The sequence below is a fragment of the Aythya marila genome, assembly GCF_965140915.1.
Source record: "Aythya marila genome assembly, chromosome: 15".
In the NCBI taxonomy this organism is placed as follows: domain Eukaryota; kingdom Metazoa; phylum Chordata; class Aves; order Anseriformes; family Anatidae; genus Aythya; species Aythya marila.
Window position 1 is genome coordinate 13,859,668 of NC_139056.1, and position 15,667 is coordinate 13,875,334.

Here is a 15,667-nt window from a genome sequence, read left to right on the forward strand (position 1 = left end):
CCCCATCACAGCTCACCTCTGAGCATCACCCAGGTGCCTCCCTTCCTTGTGGTGTTCCTGGGAATGCCAGAAACCCTCCCCAAAGTGGATTTAATTCTGATGACAAGCAAGAGGCTGGCACAAGCCTGGAAACCATAAAATAGGACCAGAGGCAGCAGGCAGCCAGGCCTGTGATCCTAATTCAAGGAGTTTCCCATCCCTCCTCAAGAAGAAAGAAAATACCCTGACAGAGATGGACTGAATGGACCTTGAGAACCTCCTCCCCGACAGGCAGAGGCCCACATGTGGCAGAGGCTGAGCGGGGCCATGCTTTGGGGTGCCACCAGCACTGAGACCAGTGGGGAAAACCGAGAGCCCCACGGAGAAAACGTCAGGGGGTGAGGGGCTCCGAGGGCCTGTCTAGGAGCAGTGCACTGGGTTGTGCGCTTAACACTGGCTCAGAGGAAGGGTTCTGCAGTGCCCTGGGAGGAAGAAATTCAAGTTTTAATCACTTGTAAGGCTTTGATGACTCTGGACCTTCCCATCGAGAAGGCCACAGGGACCTGGAGTACCTCTGGGTACTGCCAGCTCTGCCCCACCACTGTGGGTTATGGGTGGCCCACACCAAGGGCTCCAGTAGCCAAACCCAGGTTGTCACCAGCCAAGTGTGGGGTGTGGGGTCAGGGCCCCTGCTCCCATGGGATGCTCGGGGTCAGCAGGGTGGGCAAAGCCTCCCCTAACCCCCTGCAAGTGGTTGTTCCCCTGTCACCCCTCGGTTGGTCGCTGTGTTACAAAAACTTTGCCTAAAAACAAAAAATAAACCATTCGCATGGTTAAAAAAAAAAAAAATCTGTTTAAAATCAACCTTCAGGCTCTTCTGTCTGTGTGGGAAGGCTCTTCTGTCTGTACCCACAGGGACAGCGGGTGGCTTCGGGGTGAGCCCACAACCCGGGCTCCCTTCCCCGTCCCCCTTTCCATGTCCCCATGTCCACGCTGAGGCGAGCAGCGTCCTTAAGGCACCTATCGGGGCCTTTTGGCCTCCAGCGTGCTGGGCCGGTAGAGGTACCTCCAGATGGCGTAGTAATGGATGCCGGCCCCGATGGCCACGAAGAGGTGCCAGATGGCGTGGGCGAAGGGGATGCGACCGTCGCTTTTGAAGAAGACCATGCCCAGGCAGTAGGAGAGCCCGCCGGCCACCAGCTCCGGGAGGCCGTCCCTGTTGGGCTGTGAAAAAAAATAAAAGCACAGAAACAGCCTGGTCACAACCAGGAAACGGCTGTGAGGAGCCCTGCGCTGCCTTTCTCCTCGTCCTCCCATCCTGCAGGGAAGCCCTGGACTTTGCTGCGATTCTCCCAACACGATGGAGACCCCGTAGGATGTCTTCTGGAGGTGCCCACTGGTACATACTGGGGTGTGCTGGGCACCTAAATTGCATGTGAACCAAGCCACAGCACATCTGGAGATCCCCTCACCCACCTCCGGGCCACACCGCGCCAACCCCCTTGGGGACAACCCAGCCCCGCTGGACCCGTGAGCTTCCCGGTGGTGGCTTACCATGGAGAGGATGACCACGGCGGGGAAGAAGCCCATGATAACGTAGCACACCAGCTCCACCAGCTTGTACCTGCGACCGACAGAGGAGGCAGGGCTGAATTTTACGCTTATCAAGCCCAAATGCTGCTATAGGGAAAGGGGTGGCGGTGCCACCATGGTGGGACCCATGTCCCACCTGTGGGAGCCCACAGTGGGTTGCCCTGCACAGAACTGGCTCTGGAGCTTGAAGCTTGAAGGCAGGGCTCCAGGAGGGCTTTGGGAACTGTTTTCTTTCTATTTGGTGCCACCCCGTGGAAGAACCCGCTCATGGCACAACATCTTTGCTCCCAAATCCCTGCCACCAGGGCTGTGGCCTCCCAAAAATAAGATGTGGGTGGGAAAGGACGCGGTTCAAGGGAGCCCTCCTGCTGGCCTGGGGGCTGCCCAGGACCCCCACATCTGTCTGTCTGTCTGTCTGTGTCCATCCTTCCTGCTGTCCCATCAGGGCACTAAGGGGAAGGAGCAGCAGGGACGGGCTCTGCAGGGCCAGGCACGGGTACTGACCGCTCATGGAAGAAGAAGACGTAGACGGTGCCGACTGATGCCATGATCCAGATGATCCAGCGCATGTGGGAGGCCCAGGGCCCCAGCTCCCGCAGGTTCAGCCTGCAAGACCCAGGGCTGGGGTGAGCACAGCGGCACCCCAAGGATGGCGGCACGGGGAAATGTGGCCCTCACCCCACATGTGTCCCAGAACAGCCCTCCCAACCCATAACATCAACAGACAGGGGTTGGAATACGGAGAATAGGAAGGTTTTTGTGAAAAGTGGGAAGCTTTTATTGCTGGGGTGCTTTTCTCCCCTCTGGCCCTGCATGCTGGGCACTCACCAGGGAGCGTAGGAGGCAGCGATGAAGAAGTAGATCACCATCCTGTCGAACATGTGCAAGCAGTGCTCCACGGTCCTGCGGGACAGACAGACAGACAGACACGTCAGAGCCTGTGGCACCACAGATCCAAGGTGTGCTGTCAAACCAGAAACTTAAAAAAAAAATAAAAAATTATGCACTTGAAAATATCTGATATAAATCATAAAATAAATGATATAAAATAAAATAAATTATGTAAATAATAAAACAAATGATAAAAAATAAAATAAATGATATAAATAATAAAATAAAAGATGCATTGGAATGCTGTTTTCTATTGACATAGATCAGAAAAACCTCTGACCAAGGGGCTGCCAGGGCTCTCGGACTGTTGTCCCCCCCTCCTGAGCCACGAGCAGGCAGGGCTGGTACCTGAGGTGCCTCTTCTTCCAGGAGATGGTGTGGAAGATGGTGGAGACGATGAAGAGGCTGGACAAGCCAAAGCCATAGATCCAGGCCGAGATGGTCTCCCACTGGTCATCGGAGAGGATGTAGAGGATGGAGCTGCCGAGGATGCTGGGCAGGATCCAGAACTGGAAGGGAGAAGCAAGCCGGTTGCTCACAACCTACATTTCCACCGAGCAGCTACAGTGAGGTCCCTGCTTTTCCTTTCAGGTGTCTATTTTTTTTTTTTGCTTCTGGCCAAAGCAAAAGCCAGAACCTGTAAGGGGCAGGCTGGGTTTCTCCAAAAGAGCTTCTCCAGGTGGAAGAAGGCCCAAGGAGGATGTGTGCGTGTTCCACTAGGGGTCATCCCACAGCACCACACCAGCTCCCCGTGACAGCTAGAGGAGGAAGAGCATCCCTGGAGCACCAGGCCCACCTGCTCATCCCACCCCTGGGACCCTCAGGAGGTGCAGGGCTGAATGCTGGCATTTTTAGGTGGCCCTTGGGGTGTCCCAGGTGGCCTCACAGGGCTGAGTGCTGTCCTTCACATGGGGACGGGGACAGGGACAGGGACAGGGACTCACGGCGTGGGTGGCACAGTTGGCTGCGTGCTCGTACTCCGTCGGCTGGTACCTGCGGTTGGAGGGGACGCGGTGATTCATGAACCTGCAGCGAGGAGCGAAACGCAGTTAGGGGACAGCACACGGGGGAAGGGTTTTTGGAAGGCTCTGAGCAAAGTGACCCCATGGCAGCAGTGGGCAGGAGGCAGGGGAAAGCCACAAGGACGGATGGATGAGGTGTGGAGCATCCCCCAGGGCCGGGTGTGGGTGACAACCAGCTTCTGTAACACTGGCACCTCTCCCCGTCTCCATTTCACAGGTGGAAAAACAAGCAGCGTGCAGCAACCCGATCTGATTACCCTGCTGGAAACACCCCAGAGCTTCTGGGCAGAGCCCGGCACAGCCCCATAGAGGAGAATAGGGCGCATGGGGCTGGGGGGGGACCTGCTGTGGGGCTGTGACCACCCTGCGATGCCACCCCACGTCACAGCAGCCTGAGTGCCACCAGGGCATCCCCAGCGATGCTTTGGCTGCTGGGTCCCACCTGCGCCCCCCTGGGGCCCCCCTCATTTGGCCCAGCACTGATTGCTGCTGGGGGAAGCCCCGCTGTGCTCCCTAGGAAACTTTTATCTTTTTTTTTCTTTTTTTTTTTTTTTCCTATTGCTCTGAGGCTGCAGCATCAGATTGCTCTCGGCGCGTGGAGGAACGTATCGATTGCTGCCGTCGGATCAATGGGCACACGCAGAGCAATAAAAGCAGTGCCAGCGGGAGGCTCAGGACAGCAGGGTTTGGGGACTGCCCTGCAGGAGATGGTCTCATTACTTCCTGACTGCTTTTGCTCCCAGTTCCAGCACGATTTGGAGCACGTTTCTGCACCCAGCCAGCGGCTCGGGGGGGTGACAGGACCTTGCTGCGGGGTTGGGGTGACCCTGGGGTGCTGGGAAGGTGCTGGAAGCCCCCCAAAAACCCATCTCTGAGCCATCCATGGGCATCTCCTCTGAGCATTTCACTGGTGTCCATGCAAAGAAAGCCAGCTTATGTTAAAAAACTCAGATAGTGAGGCTTGAGCATGCACGAGGGTTTGGCTGCAGCATGCCCAGGTGTGCGAGGTGGTGCCCAGCAGGCGGCGGTGACAGCCCACGAGGGAACCCTGTCCCCAGCCCTGCACTCACAGCAGGACCCAGGCACAGTGCACGCCACGTCCCCTCCCAAATACCTCGAGTTAAGATGGACAAACAGGGGCTCAGCTCCCCATGCGCTGCAAATAGAGGGAACGGCACTCACAAGGCATGAACAGGATTAGGCCCTGGGTAAACCGAGGGTGGCTGTGGCTGGGAAGCAGCTGAGAGTCCCTGGGGCTGCCACCTCCACCCTGGGGCTGCCACCTCCGTCCCAGGGGACACCAGGGACCCGTCCCCATCCTGACACCCCCTGGCTGGAGTCCCTGTGCCCCAGCCATGTCCCCCCTGCCGGAGGCCACTGCTGTCCCCACGTTGCCAGGAGACTGTCCCCAGCTCCCCTTCGCTTTCTGCTTCTCTTTCTTTTCCCTTTTAACAAGAAGAAGAAGAAGGGGGGGGGGGGGGGGGGGTGGAGGACAAAGGCCCAGACGTCCCGCGTGACGTCGCAGTTGCTGGGGAAACACGCGCAAGGCCTTTTCCTTGAATGTATTTGTTTTAACAAAGCCCTGTGCCATCTGCCCCTCCATCCCCAACCCACAGTGGTTGCTGTTAGGGGCAGGAACGGGGAGCTGGGGGTGTGGGGTGGTTCCCACAAACCCCCCCCCCGGGACCTTTGGGCAGGGTAGGGGCTGAATTCCCTCCCTCACACACGCTGCACGGGGCACCCCGCTGTCCCCATGGGCAGCCTGTTTTTGTTGGGGGTGAAATGGCCTTAAAGAGCTTGGGGTTTTGGGGGTCTCTGAGGAGATTGCCCCTATTTTCCTGTCCTGCTTTCTAAGGAGCATCATCGGCCCCAAGGCTCCCAGCACTTTTTTCTCCCAGTGCTGGAGGGGGACGAGCACCGGTTGTTCATCGCTGCCCCCGGGTTTTTGCCTGCCCTCCTTGTGCCTGCTTCCCCCTGGCCCCTTGCCCGGGGAAAGAGACTGAAAAGGGCCAATGCACCCAGCTCCAGCCCGAGGAACAAAGAGCCCCTTGTCCCAGGCAGCCGGGGCAAAGTGCAGAGCCGGCTTCCCAGGCTTGTCCTTTTCTCCTTCTCTTTCTCCCACTCCGTTTTTCTGTGGGTTTGGGTTGGTTTTATGTTTTGTTTGTTGTTTTTTTTTTTAAAGACTTCTCTCCAAGAACAGAGTTCTGACCTCAAAAAATCACGCAGATCCGCCCGGCTCTTGCTTTGCCAGGCTTGGGGGAGAAGAAGGTAGAAATGGCATTAAATTGAATTATTTCTCGGGGCGGCTCATGTGGGAAGCACTGGAGAGCCTGAGCACTCCTGGGGGCACCTGGGGACCCCGACTGGGAGTCAGAGCTGTGGGACACCATACAGAAAAGATGACCCATGTGGGAGGCACAGAGATGCTTAATGTCCAGCAAGACGTGTGTCACATCCGTGCATCAAGGCCATGGCTGTGACAAGGGCCCCATGAAGCAGGTGATGCTGGCCAGGAGCTCACAGGTGATGGGAATCTCCCCAAGCACCTCATGGCCACAGGTTTCACCTGTGGATGGTGTAGAAAAGGGCCAGGTTGGCTCAGGCCTTGGTTTAATGTCCTCAGAGGAAGGAGCTGGTTTGCTGTGTGTCTGCGCCCCCCTGTCCAAGGAGCTGGAGTGTCTCTAGGCTGGGTGAACCAGAAGGTTTTCCCCTTCTTGTGACTGTCACAGCTGCTTTTCAAATAGCTGAGGGATTGTATCCTGATGGTGGCATCCTGCCAGGAAGGATGGAGGAAGCAACAGGCGATGCTGGTGGTGGGGTAAGTCCTGCTGTGGTCTGGTTGTCCCTTGGTGGAGTGAAGATGAAGCTCAGGATCATCTGTGTGTTGTGATGCCTGTGGTGACAGTGATGGAGCATACGTGGTCCTGTAGGGCACAGCAGCCCCTGAACCCTCTCAGTTCATGGTCTGGATTTGCCTTGATGAGCCTGGAGGCAGCATGCCTGGTGCAAAAGCCAGGGCTTGATCCTTGGGGTTGTGCCTGTGCGTGAGCTGCTGTGGCATCCCCATAAGCTGGGGCTTGGTGTGTGCTCTGCTGCTGCCCTGTAATCTGGTAATGCTCCAGCTGCGGTCCCTGTAAGAGGCTTCATCCCTTCAAGCTCCTCTGAGGCTTGTAATTAGCTCCTGAAGGTGCAGAGCAGGGCCCTGCAAGCTGCTGATGCTTTCCACGGGGAAACACAGAGGCTGCTGCTGCCTGGCCATCTGCGGAGCCACCCACACGGGTGCTGCGTGGTGCCCTGATACCAAGCTGAGCCCCTGTTCCTGAGCCCGTTTCTTGGTGCCTGCCTGCTCCCACATGAACATATGGTGCTCCTGGTTTGGGAAGCTGAGCTGCATGTGCTATGAGCTCTCAGGCTGGCTCCCAGGCTGGGGGAGAGGGGTCAGGCACTACGAGCCTCTCCACGGGCTTCTCCTTTTCCTTCTGCTTTGACCCCAACCTGTCCCATTGTGAGCAGGGGCAGGAGGGCTGATGCCACAAGCTGGCACAGCGTTTTCTTTATGTATAGCTTCCTGGCAGCATGCAGAGAGCTGACAATTTGCACAGGGAGCATCCGAGCATCCCAGCTAGAGCAGCTTTTGGGCAGACCACCAGCAGATGACCAGGTTCCTGCAGCACCCAGCCCCTGGTGCGAGCCCTGTTTCCCCAAAGCAAGGTGGATTAGGCTGCAGGTCAAACACTCCCTCACCACCTCTGATTGTCCCATCCCCATTTCATTCATTCCCAGAGCTCTGACACCTGGGAGTGTGCTGGGCTGGCACCAAACAGTCCTCATGCTGCAGGCTGAGAGATGCTGAGTATGTCCCTCTGCTGCCTTAGAGATACCCCCGATGGCCACAACCATCCACCTTCCCAACCTCTACATATAGCTATCTATTTTTCTCTCTGGCAGGCTTTCTGCTCTCTCTACAGACAGCCTCTAACTCTTCCAAGGCAATTCACAACCCTGCAACTCCAGCAGAGCTGCTTGTTTATTCGCGACAGATGGGATCGGGGAGTGTTTCCCAAATTACTTCCCAAGCTGGGACTTCTTGTTTCACTTGGTGCTCATGAGACCTCAGACAACAGCTGATTAGTCACAAAATGACGTCCCAGGTGCCTGGTGAATGTTAGCAGGGCTGCTTCCAGAGCTGAAACCTCTCTGTTATTCCCTATTTGCTTGTTTGGGAAGCTGTTGTGCATGATCCTCACCTGCATTACCCTGCGCACAGGGGACAGTGGGACAGGTCCTGAGCAGGCTCAGTTTGGCTGAGCCCTGCAGCAGCCAGGAGTGAGCACAGTGGCCCCATGGTGCAGAGGCATGGGGCAGGCTCCAGCCTTCATCTCTGGCTCTTTCCTTCTCCATCCTGGCCTCTACCATGCCGTGGGATTAGTGTGTGGGTTGCTGTTCCTCAGGTCTGTTCCTCAGGTGTCCCCGTAGCATCCCCAGGGAAACGTGGCCTTGGTCTCCCTGGGGACTCCAGGGTGCTACAGAGCAGATATCTGTAAATAATTCAGCAAATGCCTCTGGGGGATGGTGCATTTCAGCAGGCAGGGACTGTGGTTTCAGTCAGTATTATTTGCATCAAAGAGCAGGGCCCTGATGCACCTGTACCAGCTTGTGCTGCTGAGCACAGAGGGAGGCACTGCCCCATTACTGAGCTCCCTCTGCGTAAATATAAAATCCTCCCCTCACCAGCAGCAAGCCTGGACTCCAAACTTCAGCAGGAGCACAGCCTTGGACCCAAACTTCCCTGAAGCTCAACTAATTGGTGTCTGAAGCGAGCAGCAGGACTGTGATGCTCATGGTACTTGGCCTCACCATCAGAAGGTGCCGTGCATCACATCAAGTCCCCCTGACTGTGGATTGTGAGAGCTATATGGAAATAACGAGCACTATGGAAACAAATGCTGAGGTTTGGGGTTTGATTTCACCTGGAAAGCTTCAAGGGGAGGCCTGGCAGAGCCCTGCACCCTGCTGTGCCATATGAGGCAGCGGCTTGTGTTTTCCACGTGCCTCGCTGACTGCTATCTCCTGAAACGGGCCGGGGCGAGCCGTGCCAAGGAATCACACCAGGCTGACACCCAACACCCACTGAAGGATGGAAAAGCCTGTCCTTCCCAGGGGCACGAGGCTCAGCTCAGCCACTGCTGCCCATCTCTGCCTGGCCCTGACCCTCGCAGGGGAGAGGAGTGGGGGGCTTGGGGAGTGCCCCCACCTCCAGCCAGCCATGCAGGTGATGCTCTGAGCACTTGTTGCCTTCCAAACACCTGGACATAATAAGAGCTGCCCTCTGTGTGCTGAGAACTGCCAGCAATTAATCCCATTGGTGCTGTCTTATGTGGGTATCTGAGTCAAACTGCCTCCAAAGGGTGGCTGATAGCTGATTTCTGGTGAGATGGGCTGATCCTGTTTTCATTAGGTATTTCCAGGGGCCTTCCATCTCCTGGGGAAGCACCTCGGTAGCTGAGGAGGGTGTTGGGGGTCCTGCTGGGCACAGTGGGGACCCCGAGCAGCTCGGAGCTGCCACACGGATGCTGGAAGCATTTCCCCTCTCCCCGCTCCATCCCACGCAGGCTGCGGGGGAAGCAGAGCTCTTGGAAAGCATCTCTGTGAGCGTGGGAGCAGGCAAGGGCTGTTCATGCTTTCTTTGCAAAGGAGAATGGGGATCAAATCCTCCCTGTGCAGTAGCTCTGCCTGGGCTGTGAGTGTTTTCTTTGCATGTCTGGGGACTGAGCACCCCGATGTCCCCTCTCCCTCCTATTCCTGCTGGTTTTCCCCTCCCTCCCTTCTCCTGAGATGCTGAAGGATAAGGTCAGTGATCATCTCCTTGCTCATTACACAAGGAAGCTCTTCCCAGATGACTTTTTGGGCAAATACAGAGCTCAGCTCTCCATCCCCTCGTGCTGGTGAGGAGGTGGCAGTGTCCTCGCTGCGGGCACCAGGCAGGTGAGGACAAGCCTGGAGCCACCTGCAGGGGCTCCTGCTGCTCCTGGGCTCTGAATCCACGTGGATTTTCCTTGGCTTGCAAGGCAAGACAAGCAAATGCGGTAAGACCTGGAGCTTTTTACGTGGGCAAATCAAATCCTGAACTGCTATCAGTTAATTACAATGATTCAGTGCCCCGTGCAGCCTCCAGCTCCCCGCACAGCCCCTGCCCTGGCTGCTCCAGAGCTGCAGGAGCTGCCCAGATGCAGCAGCTCCCTCCGTAATCGTGTTTCCTTTCAATTATGGCTCTCGCTGGCCCAAGCCTGGGAAGCATTTCGAGTGTCTGTGGGCAGACTGGCTCAGCTCCGCTTGCTGCCTGCATGGCTGGCGGGCAGGCACCCGGCCACGACTGAATCCAGGGTGAAAAGCGAGCCAAGCGGTGATGTGCAGGGGGTATCGCTTACTGGCCCGGGCTGACCCGGCCGGGGAGCTTCAGGGATGATGTGACTGGCACCCATCTGTTGCTCTGTGGGGGAACCAGCACGATCAGCTGGGAGAAAGGAGGAGAAATATGGGGGAATAACCATCAGGTGGCTGATAAAACGGGAGGAATTATGGCTACGTGCATTCTGTAACTACGTGCTGGTGCCATGGCTGAAGTCACATCAGGCAGGGAATGATGGAGATCCGGGAACACCCTGGTGCCCTCCAGCCCTGAATTTTCTCCCCGTGGTTCTCCAATCATTCCTGCATTGATCCCGCTGCCTTTCATCTCCTCATTCAAAGCCCGGTGCCTTTGCTGCAGCTCTCACACCACCGCTCTTTCATCGTGACGCCGTATTTTATTTATCCCTGTTGGCAGGTGTATTGATGGCCAAGTTCCTAATTTCTTGGTTCTCTCTCAAAATTAGATAAAAGACATTAAAAATAAATCTGTTCCAGGCTTTTCCATCACAAGGAAAACTTTTGGTGTATTTCTTTTTTTCCAAAGGGCTGAGGAGACAAGAGTTTCTCATCCTTTGAAAAGATAAGCAAGATGCTTTGATGCCTTGAAGGGCACGTGCCTCCTTCATGTTTTGTGCTGCTGTGAGCTTGTGGCTCCTGCTCACACCAGTCCCCATGCCAGAGCCTGGTCCCCAGTATGTGTAGAGGAGCTGAGAGTGCATCTCTGGCACAAAGGGAGGGGGGAGATTTGGGGTATTTCTTGAGATATGGCACAGCAAAGCATCTGTGCAATGAGGAGGGTGGGTGCGAGGAGCCTGGAGGGACAGGGATTAGCCACTGGTTATTTTTAAGCACCAGGATAAGAGGATCTCTGTGGTGATGTAGGAATCTCCAGGCAAACATCACGTGCTGGTTACCACATCAGTGTGTCTTGGGGTGAAAGCCAAGGAATGCCCCATCCCTGTCCCCACCTGGCAGCCCTGGTTCTGTGCGTGGGCTCCTGCGATGCCCTAACACCTGATGCCTCTTTGATAAATTGTCTCCATAAAGGACCACGGTGAGGTTTGAGGATGCTGGTTTGGGAGAAAATCAAGGCTCTAGGCTGGCAGGTGGCTTGTGCTGGGGGCAGCTCCTGCTCTGCCCCCCAGCCTCCACGGAGCAAACGTGTGGTTTGCCTCCTGCTGTGGGGGCACCGATCTTGTCTCAGATCCATCCCCACCACCCCTGTCCTTTGCATGCCAGATGGGGGGAAAAAAGCTTGAATTCTGTTTTTTTCAAAAGGATTTTTGGGCTGGGTGCATCGTGCAGACCTGTTGGCTGCCTCTGCATCTCCCTCCCGTGAAGGTAACCGAGAGGCAGCCACAGCATCAGGCTGGTCCTTGAGCTCAGGCAGCTTTTGGAGGTGCAAGCAGTTTTTTTTCCCATGGGATGGCTGGAAAAAAAGAGGAGCTGGTGGCTTGGGGAGGACGGGAGGTCACCAGCACAGGGAAACGTGCCTCAGGGTGCTTCTGTGTGCAGCAACCACCACCGCTCCTCTCCAGATCTCTTATCTGCCTCTAACAGCACCGCTGGGAGGTTGGTAGGGGTGAAAGCAGAGCTGAGTGCCCCCAGGGATTTCTCTGAAGTGACAAAAATGTCCCCACCATGGTCACAGGGGTTGGGGACAAAGCCTGTCCTCGGTGCCAGACCCCTGGAAGCCCCCCCAGCACCCTGGCCAGGCATCGAGTGGCCTTTGGGTCCCCCCCACGTAGGTAACGCCAGGAGGTTTCCTAACAGCCCTGGGGAAGGATCTGTCATGGTGCAACCCCTGCCAGTCCCCTGGGAGCCTGAAATCCCTGGGTATGGGCTGGGGGGGTCAGCTGGGTGCAGTGGGACCCTGGGGTGATGCTGGGACCCCCCCCATGGAAGCTGGCACCCAGCAGTGGGGTCTGCCCCTGCTGAGAGCTGGGCTCCCGGTGCCCCAGCAGGGGGAGGACAGATGTGAAGTTTAAAAATCAATGTGGACCGAGGGGAAGTCCAGGACCGGTCCTTAAACCCAGCACCAACTCAGTCAGCATCCCTTTGTCTTGGCTGGTGGCTTTTGGGGTTAATTCAGCCAGACAGCACCCCAACGACCCGCAAACCCCATCCCTGCTCTGCCCCTCCAGGGAGCGAGGGATCCCGGGGATGCTCTGAATCCCTTAGGGAGGCATCCTCATCCCGAAATACACCGTGTGCCCGCAGGTGAAGGGAGCAGCCCGCACCTGCCCTGAGCTTTGAGGCACTCAGCATCTTTTGAAGGTCCCTTAGGGCTCGGTTTGGGATTCGGCTGGAGCCCTGCGGAGGGGCAGGGGCTGGGTGCCGTCCCGGGGAGCTACCAGCACAGAGCAGAAAGAGGAGGGAAGGAAAACACCATGCTGAGGGCTTTACCTGGCGTAACGCGTCTTCTGGAAGTCCAGGACTCGGGACACGAACATCTCGGCACTGCCATGGGCGTCCCGGGCCGGCGGAGGGATGCAGCCACGGGCGGCTCAACGCGGAGCGAGGCTCCCGGGGGTCCCCGAGCCCCCCGAGGGCAGCGATGCCCTGGGGACCCACGGCAACTTCATGGGCTCCCACTCCGGGCTAGGGTGCTCGTTGGTGGGGCTGAAATGCCGAGGAGGAGAAGCGGAGGCCAGCCTCGCCCCCCTGTTGCACAAGAGAAGAATACAAGGGGAAGGGAAAAAAAAAAAGAAAGAAAAAAAAAAAAAAAGAAAAAAACACACACAAAGGCGACCTAAGGGAGGCAGCCGGCGAGGGAGCCAGCCCTGCTTGCAGCCAGCAAATGGGCAAAGATGAGGAGGAGAAGAGAAGAAAGGGGGGGGGGGACACAAATCCCGTCCCGCTCCGCCTGGCCGCGGCAACCTGCGCGCTCTCCCTTATCCACCCAGACAGCTCTAAGCACGGCTAAAAATACCCCCTCCTGCCACCCCCGGCGGATCAAATAGCAGCAGTTTGGGATTGAAAACGTAATTAAAGCACGGCGGGGGGATGGAGGGAGCGGAGAGCGGCCAACTGTGGGTCCCAGGTCCGAGGCATCCCCGCCAGCCCCGGGGCAGGGCCAGCCCACCCCGGCATCCCTGGGGAGTTGCTGGGTTTGGTTTTGCTTTTATTTGTTAGATTTGAAGGATTTTGTTTGTTGTGTTCCAGGGCCTCCGGCAGGGCTGGGTGGTTTTGTCCCAGCCTGGGGAATTCACGCTTGCCTTCATCCCCTTTCTGTCCTCTCCACCATCCCGCAGCCCCCAGAGGACTGCATGGATGCACTGGGGGGCAGTGAGATGTTGTGACTTATTTCTGAGGTTGGGATGCTCAGAGTGGGGATGTAAAGGGTTTTAGGGATGTGTGTGTGAGCAGATGGCTGGCATCGTGCCCTCCTCTTGCCAGGGACTGTGGGTGCCTTCAGGACAGCAGGTAAGGGACAAGAAATGTGACATGAGGCCAGCAGCACCTGGGGAAGGAGCTCATCTCCCCAGCACAACCTGTCCTTGCTGAGGCTGTAATAATATTTGTGGGAGGAGGGTGGAAGAGGCACAGACATCTCCACCTGAAGGGTCAGGCTCATGTGGTCACTTCCAATCACACGCCTCTCCCCAAAGCTGAAACAATTAAAAATTTCCTAAAGCACACCACTTCCATCTTCCAAATCATGCTTTTAAGGTGTTTTTTTTTGTGTACAGATGAACTGTAAATCCCTAGAGAGAAAGGCGCACATGTGCCCCTTAACTCAAGGCACGAATGAATCCCCTGCAACCCCTTCCAAATCCAACCTTGTCCCCCTGTAGGATGCAGAGTGGGGATGCTCTGTGTGCCTCCATGTGGTGCAAAAGGATCCGGGATCTGGTGGATCCAACCTCTCTGCACAGTTCCCATCGTGGATCCAAGCCACCTGGGGGGGACCAGGCTGGGGACAGCGGGATCTGGGGCAGCTGAGCCCTGCTGAGGGTGCCAGGTCCAAGGCACGATATGGGGTGAGATCATTCCCAAACCTCTCCCACGCTCTGCCACTGAGCTGGGAAGGGATTTTTTTTTTCAAGTTCCTTCCTTCAAGATGACGAGGCTTTGGCAAAGGCTATTTAATGATGCCTGTTCCCTGCTTTACCTTTCTTTGGGCCTGGATGGGGGAGGAAGGGAAAGCAGAGAAAAGCCACATTGAACAAAATAACCCCAGCCCTTGAACCCCCGGCCAGGGGTGCTGGCAGAGGGCACCTGAAGCGAACCGTCAGTCCCGAAATAGATCCGTCTCAGAGGGCAAAAGGCAAATTGAATGAAAAATAAGTTACTATTTTTGAAGCCTGGCTCCAGTTGTTATGGCAACCAAAGCCTTGCGAATCCTGCTGGGGAAGGGCTCCGGCACCAGCGCTGCCTCCAGAGCGGGCGGCCGGGTCCTGGTGGGTACTGGGACCAGTACCAGACCTGTACTGGACCAGTACTAGCCTGGATGCGTCCCCTCCCCACCTGGAGGCTTCCTTGAGCATCATCTGACCACCATGCCTGCTTGTCCTTCCTCCCCCTTCCCTGGCTCTGTCCCCACTTCCTTGCAAAGATCTGGTAATTGCTAATGATGGTACTGCCAGTTTCTTAATTAGGAGGTGCTCTGAATGGTATTTTGGTAATGTCACCGAATGGGGGTTCTTGTGTAAATGGAGGAACGGGTCATGAACCTCCCCCAAAACATGTAAGGTCCCAAATTGTGCAGGCATCCCACAGCTGGAGACACCTCTGTGCTGGATCCTGGCCGTTAATGGTGTGAATAACCATGATTTTGGGCACCATGGTGGTGGCACTGGGCTGCCTCATTGCGACCGTGGCTTCCCACGAGGTTTTCCCCTGCATTCAGCCGATGGAGCCAGCAGGTAAGAGAAGAGCTGGAGATAAAATCTGTCATCCTATAACAGCAGAAACCTCCCCGTGAGCGAAGAGTCTCTGTAGGGCAGCAGGAGCTGAGGGCCAGGGGCAGCAGCTGGGGGTGAGGGTGGGTTATGGTGGGGATCCCAGGGGGTCCCTTATGCTTTAGGGGGGCACTGGCAGCCTGTGTGGGATGGCTCGTGTGTGGCACAGGTGTGACAGAGGGTGCTGGAGCCCCCCAGTTTCACCAGTCCAAGCACCACTGACACTGGTTCAGGAATCCCATTGGGGCTCGTGTCCCAGATTCATTCCCTCCAGGCATAAGCCTTATGATTTTGATGCAATTTTCCAGATTTTCCAAGTTCCCTCGTCCTTGGTGGCTGGTTTTATCCCCTGAGGAGCCTCTCCCCGCACCCTGGTGCCCCTGGCTGTCCCCTCCTGCCAGCCGGGGCCCCTCAGGGCAGGCCCATTTCGCTGCCAGCTGCCCCAAAAGCAGGGCATGCGGCCCGCTGTCCCCCTGCTGCCACATCCGCTGAGCCTGGAGGACCTCCGGTGGTACGAGGAGGAACTGCAGAGGCACCGGGGGGGCGGCTCCGTGCAGGGCTGGCCGCTCCCACGGCGACAACGAGCGGCCGCTGCCTGGGGACAGCGGGGGACAACGGGGACACCGAGACCCCTCACTGTCACCCATCCAGCCGGCGACCCCGCTGGACCCTGCTTAGCTTCACAAAAGCTCCTCTACCAGCAGGCAACGCTGTGCTCCTCACGTGTCACCCATCCACTTCCCGACCCTTGCGAACCCTGCTTAGCTTCACAAAACCTCCCCCCCACACACCCTCTCAGAGCGGACGCGGCTCCTCTGCGCGCCTTCACTCTCCAGCCACCCATCCACCCGCGGACCCCGCCATGCC

At 57.0% G+C, this 15,667-nt stretch overlaps 1 protein-coding gene across 1 annotated transcript; it reads right to left on the reverse strand.

The window, feature by feature from the left end:
- Positions 1-999: 999 nt before the first annotated feature.
- Positions 1,000-12,539, reverse strand: MMD2 (monocyte to macrophage differentiation associated 2; the record flags this gene model as incomplete). Its single annotated transcript, XM_082772927.1, has 7 exons — positions 12,303-12,539; positions 3,408-3,489; positions 2,812-2,972; positions 2,401-2,475; positions 2,077-2,178; positions 1,534-1,603; positions 1,000-1,203 (listed from the first exon to the last, which is right to left on the reverse strand). The coding sequence occupies exons 1-7, from the start codon at positions 12,347-12,349 to the stop codon at positions 1,000-1,002; spliced, it is 741 nt and encodes a 246-aa protein (XP_082629053.1). The 5' UTR covers positions 12,350-12,539.
- Positions 12,540-15,667: the final 3,128 nt, after the last annotated feature.